We start from the raw sequence: 21,792 nt of genomic DNA, 5'->3' as shown, positions 1-21,792 counted from the left end.
TAATGCATTGAAGGACCTGCACCAACCAAAGCATACAAAATTACATGCACGCACGTCATGAACAATAGCATTAATTTTCAACCCAGTTACATTCTAAAATCCAAGGACATTCCCTTGATATGAAAGAGAAAAATCGTTTTCTTAAACATAAAATCGAGTCTAATTTCATAATTTTTGCAGATTTTTTTAATACATTTTAGGAATTTAGTACCAGTCTTATCTAACAATTACAAGAAGTTTGGCCTATCTCCTACCAAAGAATGGGAATCCTTGAAGACCACCACCTCCAAAACCCGGGAGTCCTCCAAATCCAGGAAGCCCTGGAAGTTTCCCAGGTGGCGACCCGAAAGAAAATGAAGACGAACTTCCAGAGAAACTGGACGAAGACGAAGATTTTCCTGTAATAAGTCCATATTCCAATTATATTCTGTATTTTTGATAATTTTATTTATATTTCGAGATGCAAGTTACCATAAGCAGTTTGTCCATTAGCGCAATGCCAAACAGGACAACAGCCATCATCCCGTTCATACTTTGGCTCACATGTTGTCCCTCCAGGGGCTGGGGTACAATTTGTTCCCTGGCACTTGGACCCACCTTCCCCATCCCCTTGCACGCTCCCAACAATGGCCACAGATACGACAAGTATAGCGAGGCAGTTCATCTGTAAAAATTGACAAGTTTTGTTTTAGAAACTAATTATTGTAGTCTTTTGACGGAAGGAAGAAGTGTTAAAAGTTGAGACAAACCTTAAATATTTTGGGAAGTTATAAATATATTTTCAGTTTTCGCCTTGAATTGGTTGATCGGAAGCTTATGATGATGATGGAACAATAATGCTGTGATTTTTGTTATTACGATTGCTTTTCATTGTTCTTGGTCCCAAGTCTGTTCTACTCGTTTATTTTATAGCCAGAATGCCATTTGTCAACTGCAGGATTTTTGATGGTGACGGGTTCAATTTCTTGTTCGTAGTTAGTCAGAAGTCATTACGACCAGATTTTATGCTTTTTCAGCTGAACATTAAATTTCAAATCAAATAGCAGATGGATGGTCATGTTGTGTAAAGCTACATATTTTCACTGTGTAAATACATACATACGTTTGTTTGTTAGGCTACTATTTCAATTGATGTGATTTGTCACTAACATCCAGCAAATTTCATACTGTGACACATAAAGTAGGTTAAGACTTATGTATAACGCTTGTTTTTTTAGCATGAATAGGACCCATTTGGCAGGTGATTAAACACGGGAATCATGGGAAGAGAAGTTAAAAGTTCTAGGAACGTGACATAACTCTGTGATATAATTTATTTGATATTCTTGTTTATTCCCCTTGATTTGAGTCATTGAGGAGAAAAAGTAATCATCGACTTTTGACGAGGTTAAGCTATTGACAGATTAAAGATTTGATTGCATGCACTTACTAGAAAATTTCAGATAATATCCAGAAACAAGTGACTCACTTCCTCCATGACTAATATTGATTCATAACAGCCAAGCATTTTATTTTTTTGACTTGTTACGTATCACTAAGATTTAAGGAATGACTTCAACTCTGGAAAAGTGCACCGAGCTTGTGGATCAATTTCCCAGCATTTTAGTATCATTTGGTAGCTGCATTAGAAAACAAATACTGATTTTATGAAATTTGTTTGCATAAATGTAAAAGCTAAATTTTATTAGCTCACATTTCATCACTAGCCAAATCATGTCGACTAAGACGCAGTCCGTCTTTAAGGAGTTTCGGAAAATCCAGCGTCCAGCCAAGCCCGGGGTATGGAATTTCGCCCAGGCTAAATAATTCCCACAGTGTTACTCCATATGACCAGACATCAGTGGCGGATGAAAACTGCATGCAAGTCAGCGACTCGCAAGACATCCATTTCCACGGTAAGGGGCACTAAAGAAGAGTTAAATTGGCTTATAAATTTTAGTTTATAATAGTTATAAAACAAGATGAGCCATGTAGTAATTGCTGAATATTTATATTTACTTGCTCAGTTTTTAAGTAATTGTAATCCACCAAAAGCCGTGCCAGGCCGAAATCACATATTTTTGCCATTCCAGAGTATGTTACAAGCACGTTTCTTAAACTAAATCACCATGAACCACCTATAAAAAGTTAATTATTTTGCATTTTATGAACCAACTTGAGAAATTCTTCTTTATTATATACATAATATACTTATTTACTTTGCAATCAGCAATGTATGCCATCCCATCTGCAATTTGATAACTCCATAGTGTTAAGTCTTGCACCAAAAATTCACCTCGTGGGATGTTTTCATAACTGGAGTAATAATACAGATTGCATTAAATCACTGATTTCGTAGTGGAATGCTGTTAATTGCTATAAAGACGGATATGTACCTTAGGTTATCGCATAGGTTGGTCATTTTTTCATTTACAGGTTTTTTCATTGCGTCGGTTTGCACAATGTTAGCATATTGTTGGGGCTCAAGAATCCCACCCGTATTTCTAATTGCTCTAACAACTTGGAGAAGATTTGATTTGCAAAGTTCAAAGGCAATGAAGATCTCTCCTAAATATTAAAAAGTTTAATGTGAACTAAATATTTCAGAGTGTCTGCATGAATTTTAGACGTCAATAAATGCTCCATAATCTCACCATTTTTTATGCCCTCGGTGCAAGCAGCTTTCAAATGGACAAGATTTTCGTGACCATTTCCCAAAAAAGCCATCACTTTCAGTTCAGAAAGTAACGCTTTAAAGTAAATTACATCCACGCCAGGACGGATCGTTTTAATGGCAACGTCTAAACTTTCTTTCGCTGGTAATGAGGTTAACACTCCTTTGAATACTCGACCGTAGGCTCCAGCCCCTAAAATGTCATTTTCCTCTGAATACATTAAACCAAGATTAATATTTGCATACGTTTCCTGTTGTAAACGATAACTATAATAACGATAATACCAAAATGAAGGCTAGTTTTTGGAACTTCATACATATTATTGTAAGGAAGTGATTCCCAGGTTTTGCAAGCTTCGTCATATGAAGTCGATGATTGAACTAGTACAACGCCTTCCAGAAACTCTTGGATTTCTGCTTCTGACAATTGAATAATGACTCTTTTCAGTCTTTTTATCCGAATGTGGGATACGACAGCAATAATTATTAAAAGTATGCTCATTCCTGCCACTATCCCTGAAATAACAACATTAGCATTTACGCTGCTTCTTCCTCAAATTATGCATATACTGGTCATTACTGGTTTAGAGGAAAGCAAGTTCATACATACGCACCTGTTATGGTTATCCACCCAATGGAACTCGTACTATTGGACTTATTCAATCGTTTTTTCAACCTCGATATGTTTTTTAGGTACGCAGCCTCGTAATCGTAATAATAATAGTAATAATCATCTGCGGCTGAAAGATGCATGCATGTAAATGTATGAAAATTCGCTTAGTTGTTTAATGGATAATATTTAAAATAATTTCACCTAATACGTTCACAGAAACTGACTTGTTAATCCACTCTGTCGAATTTATAACGGGGGCAAAACAGTAAACTTTGGTGGTCCCTGTTTCTCGAAATGTGATTTTCTCTTTGACAATCCTCGCATTTGTGAGTTCATGGTGTTGGTAAGGACCACCTATATACACACATGCATAAGCATACACATCTTACAATTAAGTATACTTCCCGATTCATTCCTTCTGAAGTTATCAGAAAACAAACCCTCCTGAAGAAACATAATTGTTCCATTTTCCACTTGGATTCCAAATATATAGCCGAACGAGAAGTAGTGTTGGACCCCGTGACATTCAAATTCTGCACTTTGATTAACTTTAAACTCTGTCTTTTTTGGTGGAAAAATAAATAGCATTTCGTTCTCTGGATGAATTACTTCGGACCAGGACAAATCTGACAACCAAAACAAAATCCTTGTTTAGGTGTATTAAAATGCTGTACGTATTTGTGTACCCATTTTGAGTCATTTTCTTAAGCGATGAAATTTTAGTTTTTACATAATTTGTGGTTATCCGTAGTTCCTTTCGGACCAAATCCAAAGAAAAATACGACCGCCGCAGTTGCTTCTTGTCCGTCGGCGCAAATTGCCAGTTGGGAATGAAATTGCTTTAATTTCGATACTTCCAGATGGGATTCTCTACACCTTTCACAAGTTTCGATTAACGCAATTCGCGTAACACACGTTTCCTATGAATTACGAGGAATAAAATGATCAGGAACAAAAAATAATAATTCGTTATTGTGACAGTCGAAATTTGCATACCTTGTTTTGTACACTTCGTAAAATGTTTGCACAATCTACGGCAGAGTAACAATAAGCGAATTTAGTTGGTAGCAAACGATCATCAATTTTTGACTGGCAGCCCCATTGGGTCCCATTTCCTGTCGTTTTTACAAAAATCTGTGCTCCACAGCTTTTGTTGTGAGATTCTTCTATAAAACATTGTTTTGATGTGCATATAATTTTTCTAGGTCTAATTAATGTCCTTATGTATTTATATGCAGAGTTACCGGTATGTTTCACATTTCTCTGAGAAATCCACGCCTTGAAAATTGTTAAAGTGTGATTTACTCTCTGAAAGTGAAAGTTTGCACGTTCTTCTGAGTCTGCATTTTCGCAATAAATGTTTCCCAATTCTACGAACATCTTTTTCTTTGTCTTCATCAATGCTTTAAACGTATATGTTGACGTGTTCCAAAAGTCTGTAAAAGTACGGTGAATGTACTGATCTACTTGCGGAATGTAGACTTTTTCAAGGTTTCTAAGCTGAAATATGTATATCATGATAAGTTAAAAATTTGTAATTGCATTCAAATGATAAATATGTACACAGCTTATGCCTAGTTTCACATACTCCATAATCATACACCATTAACACAGGTGAGGAAGAAACGCAGGTCACAGTTATTAAAGTATTATCATTAAATTTGTAATCTAATTCTAATTCTGTGAAATTACGATGGGATGAGACTATTCCAGTAACCAGTTCAAATGATGGAAATTGTAAAATTTCAAGTTTAATATGCTTGCTCTCGGAAATAATAATCGTAAAACTGAGGATGAGTAATATAAAAGTATAATAAAAATAAATCATAACTTTAAATTCTGCCATTTTGGAAAGAAATGCCAAATTAAATTTGAACATTGAACACACAATTTTTTTTTCTGCATTTTAAGTTTTGCTGTCTAACCTAACTACATATATAGACACCAATCTAAAAAAAAGCAGCATATTTGCTGACCAAATATGGTAACCACATTGTCGGTTTTACATACATCCGTATTTTTATTCGTTTCACATTTTTCACCACAATATTGAAGTTGTGTCGAAGATGGCATATGTACTATGGAACAATTTTTTACTGATGACCAAATGGAAGTATGTATCATACATAAAAACTTTTCGTTTACGAAAATAAATCATTTTTATTCTGAGCAGTTTAGATAGTTCACAAACAATTATCACATAAATACAGCCGCATAAAAATCACTCCGACTAGAAAGAAAAAGTGTAAAAGACAAGGGATGAAGAGACAGGAGAAAATGAGACTGAAAATAAACTCAATAAAATCTTAACTATCAAGATAAGCGTATCACAAGGAGAAAACAAAACAGAATTTTTAGAGACATGAAAAGGAATCATAGAAAGTGAAAATAAGATGAAAGACTTTGGATAAGTTGTTGCTATTAATTGTTTAAATTCAAATTTGTCCTTGAATTTAAAAGGGGGCTCCGTAAACTGGTCGGGATTCAGTGGTACCTCCATTGTTGGAGGAAGATGAACCACCGGAAGCTGCACCACCGTAACGGATGAAGTACACTGAAGGCTTGGCTGGTGCTTGGGCAGCGGGTTTGCGGATCTTAAGATCGGTGGAAGCGTCGAACTTCCTGTGAAGAACGTAAACCAAGGTCTTTTGTTGATCCTGTTCTGGGAGAATGACTTCAGTTTGTTGGTTGGCGGATTGGGATGGAGTTTTCACAAAGATGATGTTCACCTAATAATAATATCACAAATTTGCTCCTCACAGTATCAGAGATATTAAATATTATACGCTTTAATGCTTACGTGCTTGTCACCCTTTCCTGGGATTCGGATAACTCGGGCTTGGGAGTCTTCTGGATCATCGGGGGCAGCGTGAACGTAGCTACAATGGGAGAGAACAAGGGATAAGTTGGTCGGTCGGATTGCTTTTGTTAAAAAAGGATCACTTTATGCACGGCTTACACATGTCGGTAAGTGTTTCCTCCAGTTGAACCACCTCCGAAAGAACCACCGGAGCTGGATCCAGATTCGAACGAAGGTGCTCCGTAAGAACCTGATGGGTAGCTGTAACCGGATGGTGGCTCGGCGAATGCGAGTCCGACGAGGGTAGCGACGACCTTTAAGAAGATAAGTTCACATTAAAATTTTGCGGATGATGATTTGATTTGATTCAAAGTCCGAATTTCTTTAGTTCGCACAAAATGTTCTTTAGACTCACCAAGATAACCTTCATTTTTCTGTTGTTTTACTACTTCTCTTCTGCTGTACTTCTGTACGATTTGATGAGATTTGAGTGAATGATGCCAATTTGATAAAATGCGTACCTTTTTATACCTAAGATTCTAGACAAGAAAATCCAAGCATATTAATAATTTCTCAAATTATGCCATTCTAGAAGTTTGCATATTTCTCTAATATTTTTGTAATTTTAGGAAGACAAATGTTTGTCTAAAAGGAACCCAGAGCAGTAGGGTACCTAAAACAAAGACAGGATGCCGATTAAATCATCACACAAATTACACAACAAAACATTATACACCGCATTTGACATCATATAGCAGATGAGCATATACATACCTTCAGATGTATGTAGCTGACAATTGATATTTTGGTCAATAACGCACCCAATATGTATAAAGTAAGAAATATAATAAGTAGGTAACTTGATGTACATAATAATATGTATATAAAACCAATTAATTAGTGAGCATCTTCCCGTGTGCATACATTTGCACTACTGCCACACACACAGCTAGACTACATGTGCCTAATTTGCTATTTCATAGTTAAATCAAAACTCATTAGTGATCATAAAGATGAGACATGATAATGTGTTCCTCTGATAATCTAGTTGGTTGGTAGAAGGCTACAATTTTTTAAAAGTTGTTCATAGGTATAACTTTACAGACTGCTTGTTTACCAAATTGTGTGAGCATACATATCGTCTCATAAAATATAATGTCCCAAAGTTTGGGGAAATTACACACAAATTGTTTAAATACGTTGTGATTAATGCGTACGTAATAGAGAGAATTTGACTGCAGCTGCAATGAGATAATAGACTTGACAACTTGCCCAATGATGGTAACAAGATAGTATTCTTTAAATTTGAGACATTAATAACCACAACATTTAACTAATTCTGACAACTTTATAGTTTTCAGCATTTTTCTGTGTCGTCGTCTCTTTGTCTGGCTCATCTAGTCCGGTTTTTTTGTGCAATATTCATGTTAATGAAAAGTGCGTGTGTCGTGTATTGGATAAAATCTTGACAAGAATTGTTAGTTTTTGGCTAATCTTCAAGAAATTTCGAATACAGGTCTCATTTATTTTTCCTTGTTCTGCAGGTGCATTTGTTGATCATAATGTTTATTTTAGCATGTATTTTTATCAGAAAGTGATGGTGAAGATGTTCACCAACATGTCCATGTCTGACACATGGCATGTCATTGATTTAACTTGACATGGCTAGACACAGGTACGTATCCCTATGTCAAAAATAATTTGGTTGACTCATTTTTTAATGTGACAGAATAAATGTAAAATTAATTTTAATTTATGCAATTGTGGAATCAGAAAATTAATCTTGATATTTGTGTATTCAAAGTGTTTATAAAATTAATGCAATAATTAATGTTATTTTTGAGCAAGAAAATTCTGTACTACTCGTAGAGTCCAAAAAATTTATGATATGTACATATATAGGTATACGTATGTAGTAGGTATAAGAGCTTCTGGAGTTGACTATATATGTACGTATTTCGTTTATAATATTTTTTGTTTTTGACTTCAAGTATTGCAAAGCCTCAACAATTTTTGCAATAGCAATCCAAATTTAGAACGAGTGATTCCTTAAAGTAGTTTCTTGCATATTTGATGTTGCTGTCCTTGTTTATCTTTTCGAAATTTCGAGTACAACAATTGGACTACCAATAAAAACATTGTGATTATGGCGAAATTAAAAAAGGCAATACTTCTAGGATGGCGAAGACAATATCCTCCAGTTTCTAGAAAAAACAAACATGCTTTTCATGCAAGATGGCTTTTCATGCAAGATGGATTAGTTAATTCATGCAACTTACTTATAACATAAATTGTGTACAGAGTTCCAAACACTCCACATGTCATGTCCATTAATTCCAGGATAAGAATTAGCAGCGCAGTTTTTTCCCCTTTGAAAATGCGCCAATTCATGACCTATGACGTCCAATCACGATAAATAACTGTACTTATGCTCTACTTATGATCTCATTAATACAAATTTTGTACCCTGCATGCCATAAGTGGATAAGTCCCACAATGTTGCAGAATATTTACACACATTTGGAAATACATCAACGGTTCCCCCAGGGAGCAAGGGACGCCGTCATTAGGACCATTACGGAATGATGGAATCTACAGCAGAAACAAACGGAAAAATCTATACATGCTGTAGCGAAATATTAAATAGCGTAAAATAATTAATATATGTAGAACGCTTACACATGAAACATGGAGAGTTTCTTATTTTGTAATATATTCAGAAATGTTTCCAGCAAATGAATTGATTTCGACAGGGTATACCAAAGGGCCCAAGAAAATTCGTACAGCAAAGGTCCATCCCTTTCGATATTTCATAAATATTCAACACCTCAAATTACTTAATCAGATACATATACACATATTTGCATATGTCGTAATTGCACTAATATTCAGCTATGTGTAAGTAGGTATACGTATGGCAACAACTACCTGACACAAAGAAGACGATACACTCCATTCGTTTGATATAAAATGTCGATCGCTCTTGGAAGAACCCTGTAGGCGCATGCAATCGAAAATAGGGAATTTCCCACAAGTAGCGACACCATGAGTCCCTTCAACCTCACGAACGATTTCCTCCTAACCATCCACCATTTAAGGAATAAAATGCCCACCAAATAAAATATAACCAGGAAGGAGGCAAATGGAAACCAAACGCTCTCATAAAACCAAAACCACCAAGAAACGTTCAGATATTCAAACCAGAACCACTCCCCTTTGCTGTGTGTCACTTCCCATGCACTCCATGACGAAGGTGAAGAGGAAGGAATTGCGGAGACAGTCACGGTTTTGTTCATTTAAAAAATATTTAAATGTGCAAAGAAACTAAAATTGTGGTAAGAAAGTAGATATTACCAATTTTTAAAAAATAGATGCAATTTTTACATAGAATTGTACATAATATCACAATTTCATGCAGAAACAGCAACTTATAGGCTTGAAGCAATTTTCTAGGCTTTGTAAATTTTAGGAGATTAATACATGTTCGTAAAAAGACTACTGACATAGCGATCTGTGCATAGATATGTACTTATTCTTAGTTTCATTTAAATGCAACTTAATATTTCGCCAAATGATGCACAGTCATAGTTTAATTTTCCTTAAGAGGTACACACATAATGAGTTTAATGAAGGAAGGAACCTCTGGGAAAATAATCATGCAAATTCATTATGTCAAATGAATTGAATTGGGTATATCCTTGTGTTTTGAACTTGATGATGTGTATAGTTGGATGCCATAAAAAACCATAGCTAAATTGCATGATAAATACGTACTGCCCCAGGGCGCATAAACCCCCTTAGGAGAAACCACGGACAACAAAAAGTTTATGCGCCCTGGTACTGCCCGATAATGATTGTGCTATAATATAAATCAACTTACATAAGGTATTATACATACCTATTTCAAGCATGAGATGTGTAAGCATATTTGCAGGAAATTTTGTATCGTGAAAATTTATCAAAAAATGTGGACCTCTGTCATATTGCGTTATTCTAAATGCATAATTCTTATGAACTTTAAAATTCAAATGCTACGTAAACAGAGCGAAGTACATCCTTGTTGCGCATTATGAGAATTCCGAGAGAACAGCGATACATATCTTGTGAATTATAAGTTTTGGGCACTCACATACAACATCTTTACATACGTACATTCCTATATGTACATGATAAGTAGGATAATGTCACAAAGAGGATAATAAAGCATGTGTTTATACACTTGATAAATTAAAGGCGCAAGTAAAAAGAATTTATTTATTGAAAATGTATTTGTAAGGTTTAAAACTAGAATTCCATATTCTATCTTCGTCAACTGCTCATCATATCATATATCTCATGCGTACAATGCAGAATGTTTCTTAATTTATTTAAAATATAAACCGTTTTAAACAATAAAATATGCAGTTATTCACTTATTAATTGACTAAATAATAAAATACACTTCCGTCAATCACATTCAATTAACAAAAAATTGTTGCTAGATTGTGTAATATTTGTATACCAATAGATGGGTTATTAGTACTTAATCAACAGAAATTTCTGGATTAGAGTTTACTAGGACTTTTTTCTTGTTGACTTTTTTCACAGCAACTTCATAATCGTCAACTTCAGAATCTTCGGAATCTGACGAGGTTCCTTCATCACTTTTATTCTTTTGAAGTTTTGCATCTTTCGCTAATTCTGATGGCTGAAAATCTGTGTCAAAATGAACTCGTAAATGTTCCTTGAGTGACTCTTTTTCATTCGACGAAAAGTCGCAAAAGGGACATGTTTCCTTAAGAGAACGTCCATGAAAACTTGCGTGATCAGTGAAGGTCTTTTCATTCTCGGTTTTAAATGGGCAATGGGGACAAAGCAGCAATTTTTGTGAAATGATTGTTTTCGGCACTTTTAGGACAAGGGGAGGCACAACCTAGTACAAACATATATGGTAAAATAGAAATAATGAGCAGAAACCGTAATTTACATAGTATTTAGGTATTAAATAATATCAATACCTTTTTAATTTTTACTGCATCTTCACAATCAAAAGGAGCACCCACGGGTAAAGAAGATGCTGGTATGTTTTTACCCATCTTACTCAACGGAGTGGCAACTAATTGTTCTTTGCTAACATTTTCTTGGTTTAAATGTTTCTTCAAATGTTGAATAAAGTTGGCATAATACGTGACGGAATAGTCACAAACGGTACACTTGTAGCGTTGCATAGATCCGTGAAGCCCCATGTGCACCTTGTACTGATCTCTCTTTTCAAATGCTGATGGACATTTGAAGCATTTATACCTGCATGATTATTTAAATAAGAATGTATAAGCATCGCACAAATGAATATCAGGATATTCAAACTGCTTTCTTACCGTTTGCTTTTAACTCTCCCGTTTTTCACGAATGTAGGGTATTGAAAGTTTGGGTTTCCTTGATATGCTCGTACAACTGAAAAATCTGTTGTTCCATCATCGTGGTCACCACCATGATCATTGGCGTCTGCCCCTGGGACAACAGTAGGAATCTGCTGAGGAATGAGATTACTTACTGATTTATCAAAATTATCCACATCCGCAATTTCTGGCTCAATTGTAACTTCCGATCCTGCGTGAAGGATAGAGTGAAGTGTCAAATTATTTCGAGATTCTGCTCCAAAATCACAGTGTTTGCAATTAAACTGCGTAGTTTTCCCATGCTGTTGAGAATGGTGTAAGAAACTTGCAAATGTGTTAAATCTGGCCGGACAACTTCGGCAAGGTAGTGATGCATCACATATAAACGACATTGTGGTATCTTCTTGTCCACCGTCACCTTTTTCCGATATTGATGAATTAGTTGACGGAGAAATTGTTACTGGTTTCATTTTTCGTAGGGGAGGTGGAATGGAACTGGTGCTTTTGTTGTTGTCCTTGCAGCACTCGAATGTCAGTTTTGGAGCAGCCCTGTACTTGCCTTTGAGCAAAGAAAGCGTTCTTTCTTGGTATTCGGCAGAGTGTACATTCATGTGCGACTTTAAATGTGGAACCTCCTGTCTCGCGGTATAAGAACACAAAGAACAGGTGAACTCATATTTCCGTTCGTGGAAGGTGTGGTGAATTCGCAACTCTTTTTCATACAGGAATCTTGCAGGACATTGAGAACAAAGGTAAAGAAATGGTGTCTGGGATTGGCATGATGGTGTTGGTGAGCGTGAAAGTCTCTCAGTAACGTCTTTTTCTGAACCCACTAGTAAATTTTTAGGATCTAATTTCATACTCAAATTGAGAACTTGGTCATTGTTGTCGTTGTCATCGCCTTCATCTGAGCCGTGACCTTCATCATGCTGTTGCTCATGTTCCATAAGATCATCTCCACTAACAAAGACTTGAGGACAGAAACGGCATCGAACAACGGATAAAGGTTTTCCATCTTTCCATAAAAGAACTCGTGGGCGTTTTAGCAAAGTTTCCTCTTCAGCAGCTCCATTAAAATATTTTTCGCTGCCGAACAAGTTTTCGGCATTCTGATGGTCTTGTAATAGATGAACTCGGACATGTTGTTGTAGAAGATGCTTGTGGCTTACTCGGTATGAGCAATTGTTGCATTTATAGGGAGCGTTTGGAGAAGGAATGTGGAATTTTTTGTGGTAAATGAACTGTCCTTTACTATCCGTGACTGTAATAATAATTGAAACCAAAATTACTATATTTAGAAAATCATAACAATAGTTATTGTGCATGAGTTGTGTAGGTATTGTGGGACGCACCATAAGGACATTCCTGACAGTGATACTTCTTATATACCAAACCATCCTGTTGGGCAAGCCCTCGTGGTTTTGCACATATTTCCTCCGGAAGTATCAGGTCGGACGCATTTTCCATATCATCATCTTCGTCGTCTCCAACAGGTTGTACTGCAGCATTCACATTTACTCCATGGCACTGAATATGTTGCTGGATTTCCCTATGAAATCAATGAAAAATGAAGTGATGGGTGGATTTTGTACATTATAATTAGCCAGTTTCAATTAACTAATTAAGGCACACATACTTTCTTGAGGAGAATTCGTCTTGACAGTAGGCACAAGTATAAACTTGACCAAATTTTTCCTGATTGTCACATGATTCGGAATTTCGAGAGTTAATCTTGGCTGGTGATATTGAAATATCTTGACAATCCCAATAATCAGCATTTGTTGTTGTTTGCCTATTCAACATTCCTGTCCCCAATCGTCCCACTTGAACCAAATTATTTTGGCTCAGGATAGACATCGACTCACCAGATTTTGGTTTATGAGTGTCATTGATGTGAAAAATTACTTGTTCTTTGCTTGAATGCCTGCATAAACAACCAAAGCAATTCATGGTTATCTAAATATGAGTTCGATTTTGTGATTTAATTGCCAGCCAAACTAGCGTGTTTTATACTCACTTGAATTGACACTTTTTACATTTCCAGGTCACCGTTGGTTTATTATCGCCAGGTAGTTGATGGCTATTGCCGCTAATTATCGGTGTGACTGTAATATCGCGCCCGAGTGATTCCTGCTTAATAAAATAAATTGCAATAATTAATTAAATGCAGATGAAATGAGTTTATAGATTTTTTTTATATTCAATTCGCTTACCATATTCTGCAAAATTTCTCCACCTGCCAACATTCGTTTTTCCACAAAAGTTCTACCAGCAGAACTTTTAGAAGGCAACATTGGGGATATGGTTATAATTGGTTTCAGAATAGGAAGAGAAGGTGTAATAGCTTTTAATGAATCTGAATTCAACGCTTGTCTTAGACTTGTGTAAGTTCCCTCCAGAGATGAAAGCGTAGGTGCTTTTATCAGTTTTGGCATTGATATCAATCCCCCCAGGAGATTTTGCGATGACCTTGTCAAGGAATTACTATTAGACTTTGCGCTGGGACTAGATTTTGGTGGTGAAGGCGAATGGGCAACTTCTACGTCGGATCTTTTACTCGCCACCGTTGAACAATCCGGCAACTTGGAATCTGCATTGTAAGTCACCGCCATAGGGACCAAATATCGGTCATACTTTCGGTAGTTGCGTTCCCCACTTTCGTGAGTAAGAAGAACTTTAGCTTTAATATGGCCCGGATCTCGCATTGTTTTTAGTTTAATATGTTTGGTAATGTCCCATCTCCAATTGGATCTGCCAAAAAATTGAACAATAGAGACCAAGTTTAAATATCTCCATTAACCTCAAAAATAAAATTGCAAGTTAAGTTTGCTTTACCTGTAGGAGCATTGTGAACATTCGAACGGTTTCGTGTTATAATGTCCAACAACATGGACATGAAATCTCGAAGCCGTAATTGACCAAAATTTACAATCCTTTTGCGGACATTGATAAACTTTTCTAGACTTGGTAACAGCACCTCTTGGACTATTGATTGATGCAGGACTAGACATTTGCTCTTCATAATCTCCATCATTTTCAAGATCTACAGTTAGTCCAGAGAAACTTTCAAAGTTGTGAAAAAATTCCTGACCTTCCATGTTATCTTGCGTATCTTGCTCGTCCGCATTTTCTTCATCGACATTGGCATAATCTCCCACATTTCCTCCATTCTCGTCAGTCCACACAAATATTTGATTTTCTTCAATTTTTTCAAGTTGTTCGTTTTGTTCCTCTTCAACAAGAAAGCGTTTTGCTTCTCTACAAGATTCTAAGTGGTTTATGAGATCTGCTGAGGTTTTGCACCTATGTCTGCAATACTGGCATCTCGTCGAGTTTGACGTAATTGAAATACTGTTAATAGTGTTCCCGTTTCTACTATTCATAATACTGCTCGATGCTGTCGAAGGGTGAGGAGAAGAAGGAGGGGCAATAACTGATGAGGTCTGACTTAGATCATTACTGATTTGACTATTGTTGTTGGAGGTTAGCTTCTTGCTAAGTTTCTCAAAGAATGACGTTCTTCGTTGGGGCTGGATTCTTTTTGAACTATAATATGGTTTGATGTCATTATAAAGGGATCCTAAGGATTCATGCACTTCCGGTCGTGGTTTCGGATTCAATCCTAACTGAAGGAGAAACTGGACCTTTGATATATCCTCGTATACTTGGTTTTTATCGTCATGAGCAGAATCACAATCCGATTTTTCTGCATTGGAAGGACTAGATTTTGTTTGATATGATGATACCCCTTTTGGTATTGGAATTAAACTGGGCATAGGTTTGGTCTTCACTACAGTTGGTGAACAACCAGAGATTTCAGACGAATTTTTTAACAAGACTGGCATCGGAGATCGGATTTTTATCTTTTGTAGCAGATTAGGAATTTTTGTTAACGCAGAAGAGGCTACAGCCGACGATGGATGACTTTGAATAACATGTCTGTTTAGACTCATCTCTGACAGAGCGTTAAAATTGCACAACTTGCACTTGTAAAACTTTTTCATGAAAAGGCTTCGATCTTCTTGTTCGTTTGATTTCTTTAAACGCTTGAGATCAGGTGGACAGGAGCCGTGGTCCTTGTTCTGTTGATCTTGATAACCGTCAAGTTCTGAGGACTCTGGAGATTTTCTCGGCGAGGAGGCACCATTAGTGCGAAACTGAGCCAGAACTTCTTCCGGTACATTGTTATGATGATTTTGCACATGGCTGCCGTGTCAAATAAATACATTGTAATGATTAACTCCTGTATTAAACTCATACCTCCATGACTTCTTGTAATTTGCATACCTGGTTAAACTCTGCTTCATATCGCACGTAAAATTGCAGAGAGGACACTCCATTTTCCCCAACGAGTTGTGATTTTTCATATGCCGATCCAAATTCCACGTGTATTGCGTACGGAAGTCGCAAAATTCACATTTGATATAAGGCATGGAATGATACTTAACATGCTGCAGAGGAGAAAATAAAATTTCATGTTGAGTACAAAAATAGAAAATTTTACATTTTGGCGTAATTACTTTGGTGAAGCGGGCTTTCAATACGGTGGCATAGCCGCAAGATTCACAAACGAATTTCCGGGACGAAGAAGAAAATAAGGAGGAGGAAGATTTCTGCTTACTACACGCCTTTTTCTTCCCTACCATCACGGTCAGCCTTCACCTTCTGAAAAAAAAGAGGGCAACCAAAAAAAATTAGACCTTGGGTACATAGGAGATATCAGCAAGCAGCAGTGTTGCAGTCATTTGATCCACCTTATCATCAAGTTTAAAAGAGTATATACGCCATTCATATCAAGCTATGTGCATGGGTAAATATGTGCTAAGCGAATGCCATCAAACTCACATAATTCAGAACAGTTCAGTCGTCGTCCAATCCGGGGAAATGAATAAATATATGTGCTTATTTTTTACTTCTCACTTTGTCCAGCCGGAGAGAAATCTCCCTGAGCTTTCAAGAATTTGCAGGTGGAGAGACGTAGATGATGATGAAATACTAAAGGGAACCAAGGCTTTTTTCGTGTTAGTAAAGTTTGGTCTCTCTGGTTCGTTCTTCTGCGTCTTCCTCACTGGTAGATTTAGGTAATATTAGAGTCGGGTGTTCTTTCAGAGAAAATCTTCCACTTCTTCCCAACACAGACTTGGCCAACTCTATGAAACCACTCTTCTTGCTTTTCCTGCTTATCGATCGCTTCTTGTTCTTCTTCGTCTTGGTTGTCGTCACGGGAGCAGTCCACAAGGTGAGATGGAGGTGAACACCGCACCAGAGAGGAGGATGTCAGATCACGAGCTGCTTCCAGTGGCAGCAGCTGTCATTCTCATTCCTTTTGGTCTTTGTACGTTTGAGATCCTCTGTAGCAAGTTGTTCTTCTGGAAAGTACAGAAATGTCACATTTCTTTTTACACGTCCTGCCCAACTGCTTATGATTACGATTTCCATAATGGTTACATTACTGGTGGCAGCTCTCGAACTACGAGTGATGAAGTTGCAGAACAGAGAAACTCGTCAATTTGATCCGAGTAGTGCGTTCAACAACTATTATGTATTATTATTAGTATTATTATTATTATATGCATGTAACCACCACCCGCGAGGTAACCAAACCGAGTACCTCACTCTCACCATCAATGCAGTAGTATTACCAAGTAAAAGCACGAGTTATCGACTACCACGACCAACAACGCTCGTAATGATGAAGGAAGATGGTGAAGAAACTAGGTCACCCACGACTCGTCCGTCCGTGTCCTTCTTCCCATCTGCCAAATGCCACAATCACGCTACCAACCATACAGTACTGCACACACATACACGCCATCAAAATCTCACTTGATTCGTCTTCTTCTCCGACTATAGTTTCCATTCGTAAATGCCAGCCAACTTATCCGAAACCTTAATACTCTTTTGCAGAAGAAGAGAGAAAAGAAGTTGAAGCTCCGGCAAAAATCCAAGAATTCTCTTCCTCTTGCCTTACATAAATTCGTACATGTGTTCTTTGTCGATCCGAATCTCCACATATGATAAGAAACAAGATGAAATCCCTGCCAACAAGTTTTAGAATTTGCAAAAGTTGGACCAAGCAAAAGAAGTGGAGGAAGAAGATTCGCGAGGAATTTTGCAGGCAACTCTAATTTTAGATTGACAGGCAGCAGCGACGACGACGAAGAAGAAGAAACAAGAAAAGTGAGACGAAGAAGATGAGACGAACGAGAGTGCGTAGATCTCCTTGGATGGATGCATAGGGTGGAACATTAACATTGTTAGAGATTCAGAGACACGAACGACCCAGCCAAAAGCAGGCATGAAGATTCTTCTTTCATTTCTGCTCCAAAAAATTGTGTTCCACTTTTACGATAAGGATATGCAACATTTCGGGAGAGTCATTTCAATGAAAGAGATTGTGATCAAAATAAATGCGTAGCACAGGTGATTTCATTTCATATCATGATCGGGATGAGATGCCGATGCCGAGCTTCTCGTGGGTAGAATAATCGAAATTGGGTTGAAAGATGGTGAACAAAACAACAACACGACACACAATGCCTGGATATGCATAATTCTAATGTACATTTGCACAAATTCCAAGAATTTCAATTGTTTCAGAAATTCTTAATGCTACCGCAAGCACAAATACCACAAGAACCATCGTACCGCTTTTATAGCAAGCAAGCAACATAGCAAGCAACATCTTCATTTACCACAGACCTTGTCCTCTCTTGGAAAACATAACCATCTATGGATGTATGCATATCCATCATTATACATCCTCCTAGATAGACATGTGTACGTCAAATAGTACGAAGCTAAAAACTAGCAAGAAGGATCCGGGAAATTGCTATAATACAGACCTTGCTGAAGGATGACAAGTATTGGTGGGTGGGTGGGTGGGCATGAGCTCGCTGCTGGGCGACTTGGCTTTAATGATACCAATCCAACAACATTACGTGGACATGACATCAAATCCATGCACTCACTAAACTGAGTCATCTATCCCAGCAACAACTACGACCGGACATGAAATTGGATACCCGAGTTTTGCTCAACCGGGCATTATTACAGACCTCTGGAGAAGAAGCGAAGAAGAAGAGCAGCCTCACACACGGGCGAAATCGACCCCGAAGAACAGACAACGTTGCTGCTGCTGCTCGATGGGTTTCAGAGTCCAGGAGGATTCGTCTCGTTGGTTCGGTCGTGTTCCATACTGAAGGAGACGTAGGAGGAAGGAAAAAGGTGACAAAGGCGGAGGACGAACTATCGATTCTTTCTCCCTGGCAGCAAACCAGAGCAATAACAAGAACTCCAGACACGTCATCTAAAACCCGACGACGACTTTGACTGCGGAGCCATAACACTTTTTTTTAACTTGATGTAAGATTTAGGAGGACGTTCATGCAAAAAAAAAAATACTTTTGTATACATGATGACTAATACTCAAATTATTGATAAAAGTTACAGAATGGTCATGTAATGTACTCATGGGTAGTATTCATTACATGTCAAATAAGCTCAATATTAATGACTCTGATTTCTCCATAAAACAAAATCGAATACTTTTCAAGGAAAATGCACATTTTATCCTGTAGTTTCCTATTCTCTTCCAGGAAGTGAGCAACAATTTTGTAAATACTTAATAACTCAACCATCGCGGATTATATTGACTCGTGTACGAAGAGGAGTTGTCCCTCTAACCATTTCACTAGTCATTTAATTTTGTGACCAGACGCGCCTGGCAAAAAAAAATATCCACATCCGTCATCCCATCTCTTCACCTCTTGCAGAAAACCACATCACAAGTGCTGTCGAATTCCAGTTACTTCCAAAACGAAAAGTGACAAGAATGATTTTCATGCAAGCTTAACAGAGCAGAACCACAAACTAATTGGTAACCACCGAACCAACCAAGTACGCCATAACATGATCACCATATCGGTCTTAATACTCAATGAGAAGCCAAGACTACATTATTACCAGAACAATTTCCAATTTTACTAATTACTTGGTAATAATGATATGAGAAATGAGAATGACACACGTCCTTCTATAGCAAACTCAGCCAGCAGCCATTACCATCACATGACATTACGACGATTAGGTATATGTAATACGTATATCCTCCGTCATCGTATAGCAAAATCTTCCAGGTCTTTTCCTCTTCAACATTTATCTCTCTGTTTAAGCAAACAATAAAAAACAGCACAACTCCAACATGGATGAGGAGAAATGAGATATGATGTCGGATTTTTACAAATACTGTCTCTTCTCTTATTAATATTGGATGTTTACTCCACCTCATCTCTCATGAAGATTAGTCACCCATCATCATCCAGCAGCCGTAATAATACTCAACACTTCTTGTGGAGCATGGAGACCTAGACGTTAATTTATATACACACCTTTTACCTTAGCTGTGTGTCTGCATCATCTCGCTATTTATGTAGTTAGTCCCCTCATCAAACTTATTATTATGCATGCAAGATAGGCAGGTGAATAGTGCACAGAAGAAGAGTTTTAGTCCTCGTTACTTACTTAAAAACTTTACGTGCCCAAATATATAATACAAAGTTTTTCTTGCCGGATCGCACCGGATACGCTCTCATCTTCTTCATCTTCTTCTTCATCTTCGTCGTCTCAACTATGATCTGGTCCATCCAGCCAATGTGCAATAATGTATTTTCTCCTTCAGGTGGGGTTGAGAAGGTGGAAATGACGCATGCAACTTGTCGCAATTAGCTGTTGCTGCCAGTGCTGATTATATGCACGTACTGGAGAATGAGACATCAGTAGTACTGGCTATAGTAGCAGAGCAGTGATATTAGTGAGTAATGGAGGTCACACATATTACCTTTTTCCTTCACAACGACGTCGTCTTTTCTTAATGTGTATTACTCTTTTCTTCGTACAATCATCATCATCATCGTGTTTAGCAATGAAAGCAGCAAGAAAGATCTCACTCTTAACTTAAGAGTCTTAAGTAAAATCCAAGAAGAGTAAAAAGATACGAAGGAGCAAGAAGAACCAAGAAGACGAAGAGGAGTGAGACAAATCTCATCATACCAAAAAATTCATCTTGCCTCACTCTCTTTTCGATCTCTCCAACGAGATACATGCGATGACGGTTTCCCAGAGAATGCCCAAAACGTATTTGTACTACAACCGACGGTACCAACCAAGATGGTACCGAGGTAATATGTGTCTGGTTATGACCTTGTAAAAGTGTACACAACATAAGATACAAGTAATTTCCCACTAACCCGAATTCATAATCTTAATGATAGTAAATCGTTTCTGTTTGTCATTCTCCATTATAGTTAAATCCATTTTCATAAAACCTGACGTTTTGCATGTCGCTGCACATTCACGATAAGCCCCTTTTATCAATTGCAGAACTTTATTAACCTATGTAGGTATTTATTATCCATCCCTGACGTGATTGGACGCGTTAATGGTTATGCTCTTGGGTAAAATATGTACATGGACACAAAAAGAGAGGAAAGTTGTGGAAATCACAATCCATCGAATAATTCAATGTGTGTGCACATCAGGTAAAAGAAAATCATGAAATTCGTATGTGTATATGAACTTAATTGCCCGTTAGATTCTATTTGGTTTCATGAGAACCTTGATAATGCAATTATATACAACATAGATACACAATGCCAGTAGCCTCATTCATTATAAATATCATGCCCATAAGAGATCAACAACAATGCGATTCTTAATCATAGAATTAGAGACATATATACTTCCTTATATATACTTGTTCTGAATCAATAAATAATATTTGCCAAGCCGATATCATCATATCGATCCGTAATGGACAAACGGATATGCAAACTTACTTCGGGGTGATATGAACGAAATTAAGCCAACCATATGCACACGTACTATTATGCGGAAACAACATATAAGAAAATCACGTACCCGTATGAAAGTCAATTCTCAAGATTTTCCTCGATGATCCGGAAGCGTGTTCCTCTGGGTACCGTAGTGGCGTTGTTGCCGACGTTTGCTGCTGGGCGAAGAGATGAAAAGATGTTGCTGACAGCCTCTTTTCAGGCGACTGACTGATTCTCCAAAACGAAAACCCTGTCTTCTTCATCGTCGAATAAAAGCTCTGCTTGCTGCTCTTCTGGCCAAGGACGTGAAGAACTCGCAATATTTCCTCTTCGTCCTAACCTCATCGCAGTCGCAAGCAACCATAAACCACCATCAGCATCATCAGCTCAGCACCAGCCAAAAATCCAATCTAGCCAAAACCCACTTTGCTCTACAATAATAATACTCACTGTTCTGTTATTTTCATGATGATAACTCTGACTGATGACGACCTCAAGCTTTCGAAGATTGTTAT

The 21,792-nt window shown here is 37.4% G+C and overlaps 3 protein-coding genes and 1 long non-coding RNA gene across 9 annotated transcripts; 1 reads left to right on the top strand and 3 right to left on the bottom strand.

The window, feature by feature from the left end:
- Nucleotides 1-160: 160 nt before the first annotated feature.
- Nucleotides 161-5,177, bottom strand: LOC110844824. 3 transcript variants are annotated; one of them, XM_022091122.2, is made up of 17 exons: nucleotides 4,855-5,177; nucleotides 4,511-4,766; nucleotides 4,263-4,432; nucleotides 3,997-4,186; nucleotides 3,707-3,892; nucleotides 3,468-3,620; nucleotides 3,268-3,393; nucleotides 2,939-3,169; nucleotides 2,634-2,864; nucleotides 2,376-2,547; nucleotides 2,199-2,295; nucleotides 1,999-2,117; nucleotides 1,694-1,905; nucleotides 1,469-1,619; nucleotides 750-1,392; nucleotides 472-664; nucleotides 161-398 (listed from the first exon to the last, which is right to left on the bottom strand). In XM_022091122.2, the coding sequence occupies exons 1-12, from the start codon at nucleotides 5,143-5,145 to the stop codon at nucleotides 2,094-2,096; spliced, it is 2,127 nt and encodes a 708-aa protein (XP_021946814.2). In that variant the 5' UTR covers nucleotides 5,146-5,177; the 3' UTR covers nucleotides 161-398; nucleotides 472-664; nucleotides 750-1,392; nucleotides 1,469-1,619; nucleotides 1,694-1,905; nucleotides 1,999-2,093. The 3 variants fall into 3 exon arrangements, with proteins under 3 accessions (XP_021946814.2, XP_035703987.1, XP_035703988.1); XM_035848094.1 differs by having other exon boundaries at nucleotides 750-1,619; XM_035848095.1 differs by having other exon boundaries at nucleotides 750-1,619; nucleotides 4,263-4,429.
- On the top strand, nucleotides 3,816-4,231 carry LOC118434469. Its single transcript, XR_004834051.1, has 2 exons — nucleotides 3,816-3,936; nucleotides 4,018-4,231. It is a non-coding gene; the product is annotated as an uncharacterized LOC118434469 (long non-coding RNA).
- A 223-nt stretch (nucleotides 5,178-5,400) lies between the features above and the next one.
- On the bottom strand, nucleotides 5,401-6,611 carry LOC110844304. The gene is made up of 4 exons (XM_022090479.2): nucleotides 6,482-6,611; nucleotides 6,226-6,380; nucleotides 6,067-6,145; nucleotides 5,401-5,995 (listed from the first exon to the last, which is right to left on the bottom strand). The coding sequence occupies exons 1-4, from the start codon at nucleotides 6,494-6,496 to the stop codon at nucleotides 5,720-5,722; spliced, it is 525 nt and encodes a 174-aa protein (XP_021946171.1). The 5' UTR covers nucleotides 6,497-6,611; the 3' UTR covers nucleotides 5,401-5,719.
- Nucleotides 6,612-10,293: 3,682 nt separating this feature from the next.
- On the bottom strand, nucleotides 10,294-21,749 carry LOC110843285. Of its 4 annotated transcripts, XM_035848344.1 has the most exons (13): nucleotides 17,087-18,136; nucleotides 16,898-16,979; nucleotides 16,290-16,813; nucleotides 15,965-16,109; nucleotides 15,732-15,895; nucleotides 14,280-15,650; nucleotides 13,658-14,195; nucleotides 13,462-13,577; nucleotides 13,081-13,368; nucleotides 12,797-12,993; nucleotides 11,424-12,705; nucleotides 11,064-11,349; nucleotides 10,294-10,978 (listed from the first exon to the last, which is right to left on the bottom strand). In XM_035848344.1, the coding sequence occupies exons 4-13, from the start codon at nucleotides 16,088-16,090 to the stop codon at nucleotides 10,589-10,591; spliced, it is 4,758 nt and encodes a 1,585-aa protein (XP_035704237.1). In that variant the 5' UTR covers nucleotides 16,091-16,109; nucleotides 16,290-16,813; nucleotides 16,898-16,979; nucleotides 17,087-18,136; the 3' UTR covers nucleotides 10,294-10,588. The 4 variants fall into 4 exon arrangements, with proteins under 4 accessions (XP_035704237.1, XP_035704236.1, XP_035704235.1 ...); XM_035848343.1 differs by lacking the exons at nucleotides 16,898-16,979; nucleotides 17,087-18,136 and adding an exon at nucleotides 21,363-21,749; XM_035848342.1 differs by having other exon boundaries at nucleotides 16,290-18,136.
- Between the last annotated feature and the right edge of the window lie 43 nt (nucleotides 21,750-21,792).

Source organism: Folsomia candida, unplaced genomic scaffold (genome assembly GCF_002217175.1).
Source record: "Folsomia candida strain VU population unplaced genomic scaffold, ASM221717v1 Fcan01_Sc002, whole genome shotgun sequence".
NCBI classification, from domain to species: domain Eukaryota; kingdom Metazoa; phylum Arthropoda; class Collembola; order Entomobryomorpha; family Isotomidae; genus Folsomia; species Folsomia candida.
Note: the sequence above shows the minus strand (reverse complement) of the source record. Positions and strands in the feature narration are given on the sequence as shown.

Excerpts from the sequence above, each read along its gene's own strand:
- LOC110844824 (XM_035848094.1), bottom strand. The coding sequence starts at position 5,145 with ATGTTCAAATTTAATTTGGCATTTCTTTCCAAAATGGCAGAATTTAAA. Across the intron at positions 4,767-4,854 it reads TAATGGTGTATGATTATGGA|CTTAGAAACCTTGAAAAAGT; the intron begins GTATGTGAAACT and ends TACATATTTCAG. Across the intron at positions 3,621-3,706 it reads AATTATGTTTCTTCAGGAGG|GTGGTCCTTACCAACACCAT; the intron begins GTTTGTTTTCTG and ends GTGTGTATATAG.
- LOC110844304 (XM_022090479.2), bottom strand. Across the intron at positions 6,146-6,225 it reads GGAAACACTTACCGACATGT|CTACGTTCACGCTGCCCCCG; the intron begins GTAAGCCGTGCA and ends CTCCCATTGTAG. Across the intron at positions 5,996-6,066 it reads CAGGAAAGGGTGACAAGCAC|GTGAACATCATCTTTGTGAA; the intron begins GTAAGCATTAAA and ends TATTATTATTAG.
- LOC110843285 (XM_035848343.1), bottom strand. The coding sequence starts at position 16,090 with ATGGTAGGGAAGAAAAAGGCGTGTAGTAAGCAGAAATCTTCCTCCTCC. Across the intron at positions 15,651-15,731 it reads ATGAAGCAGAGTTTAACCAG|CCATGTGCAAAATCATCATA; the intron begins GTATGCAAATTA and ends TTGACACGGCAG. Across the intron at positions 13,369-13,461 it reads TGTAAAAAGTGTCAATTCAA|GCATTCAAGCAAAGAACAAG; the intron begins GTGAGTATAAAA and ends TTGTTTATGCAG.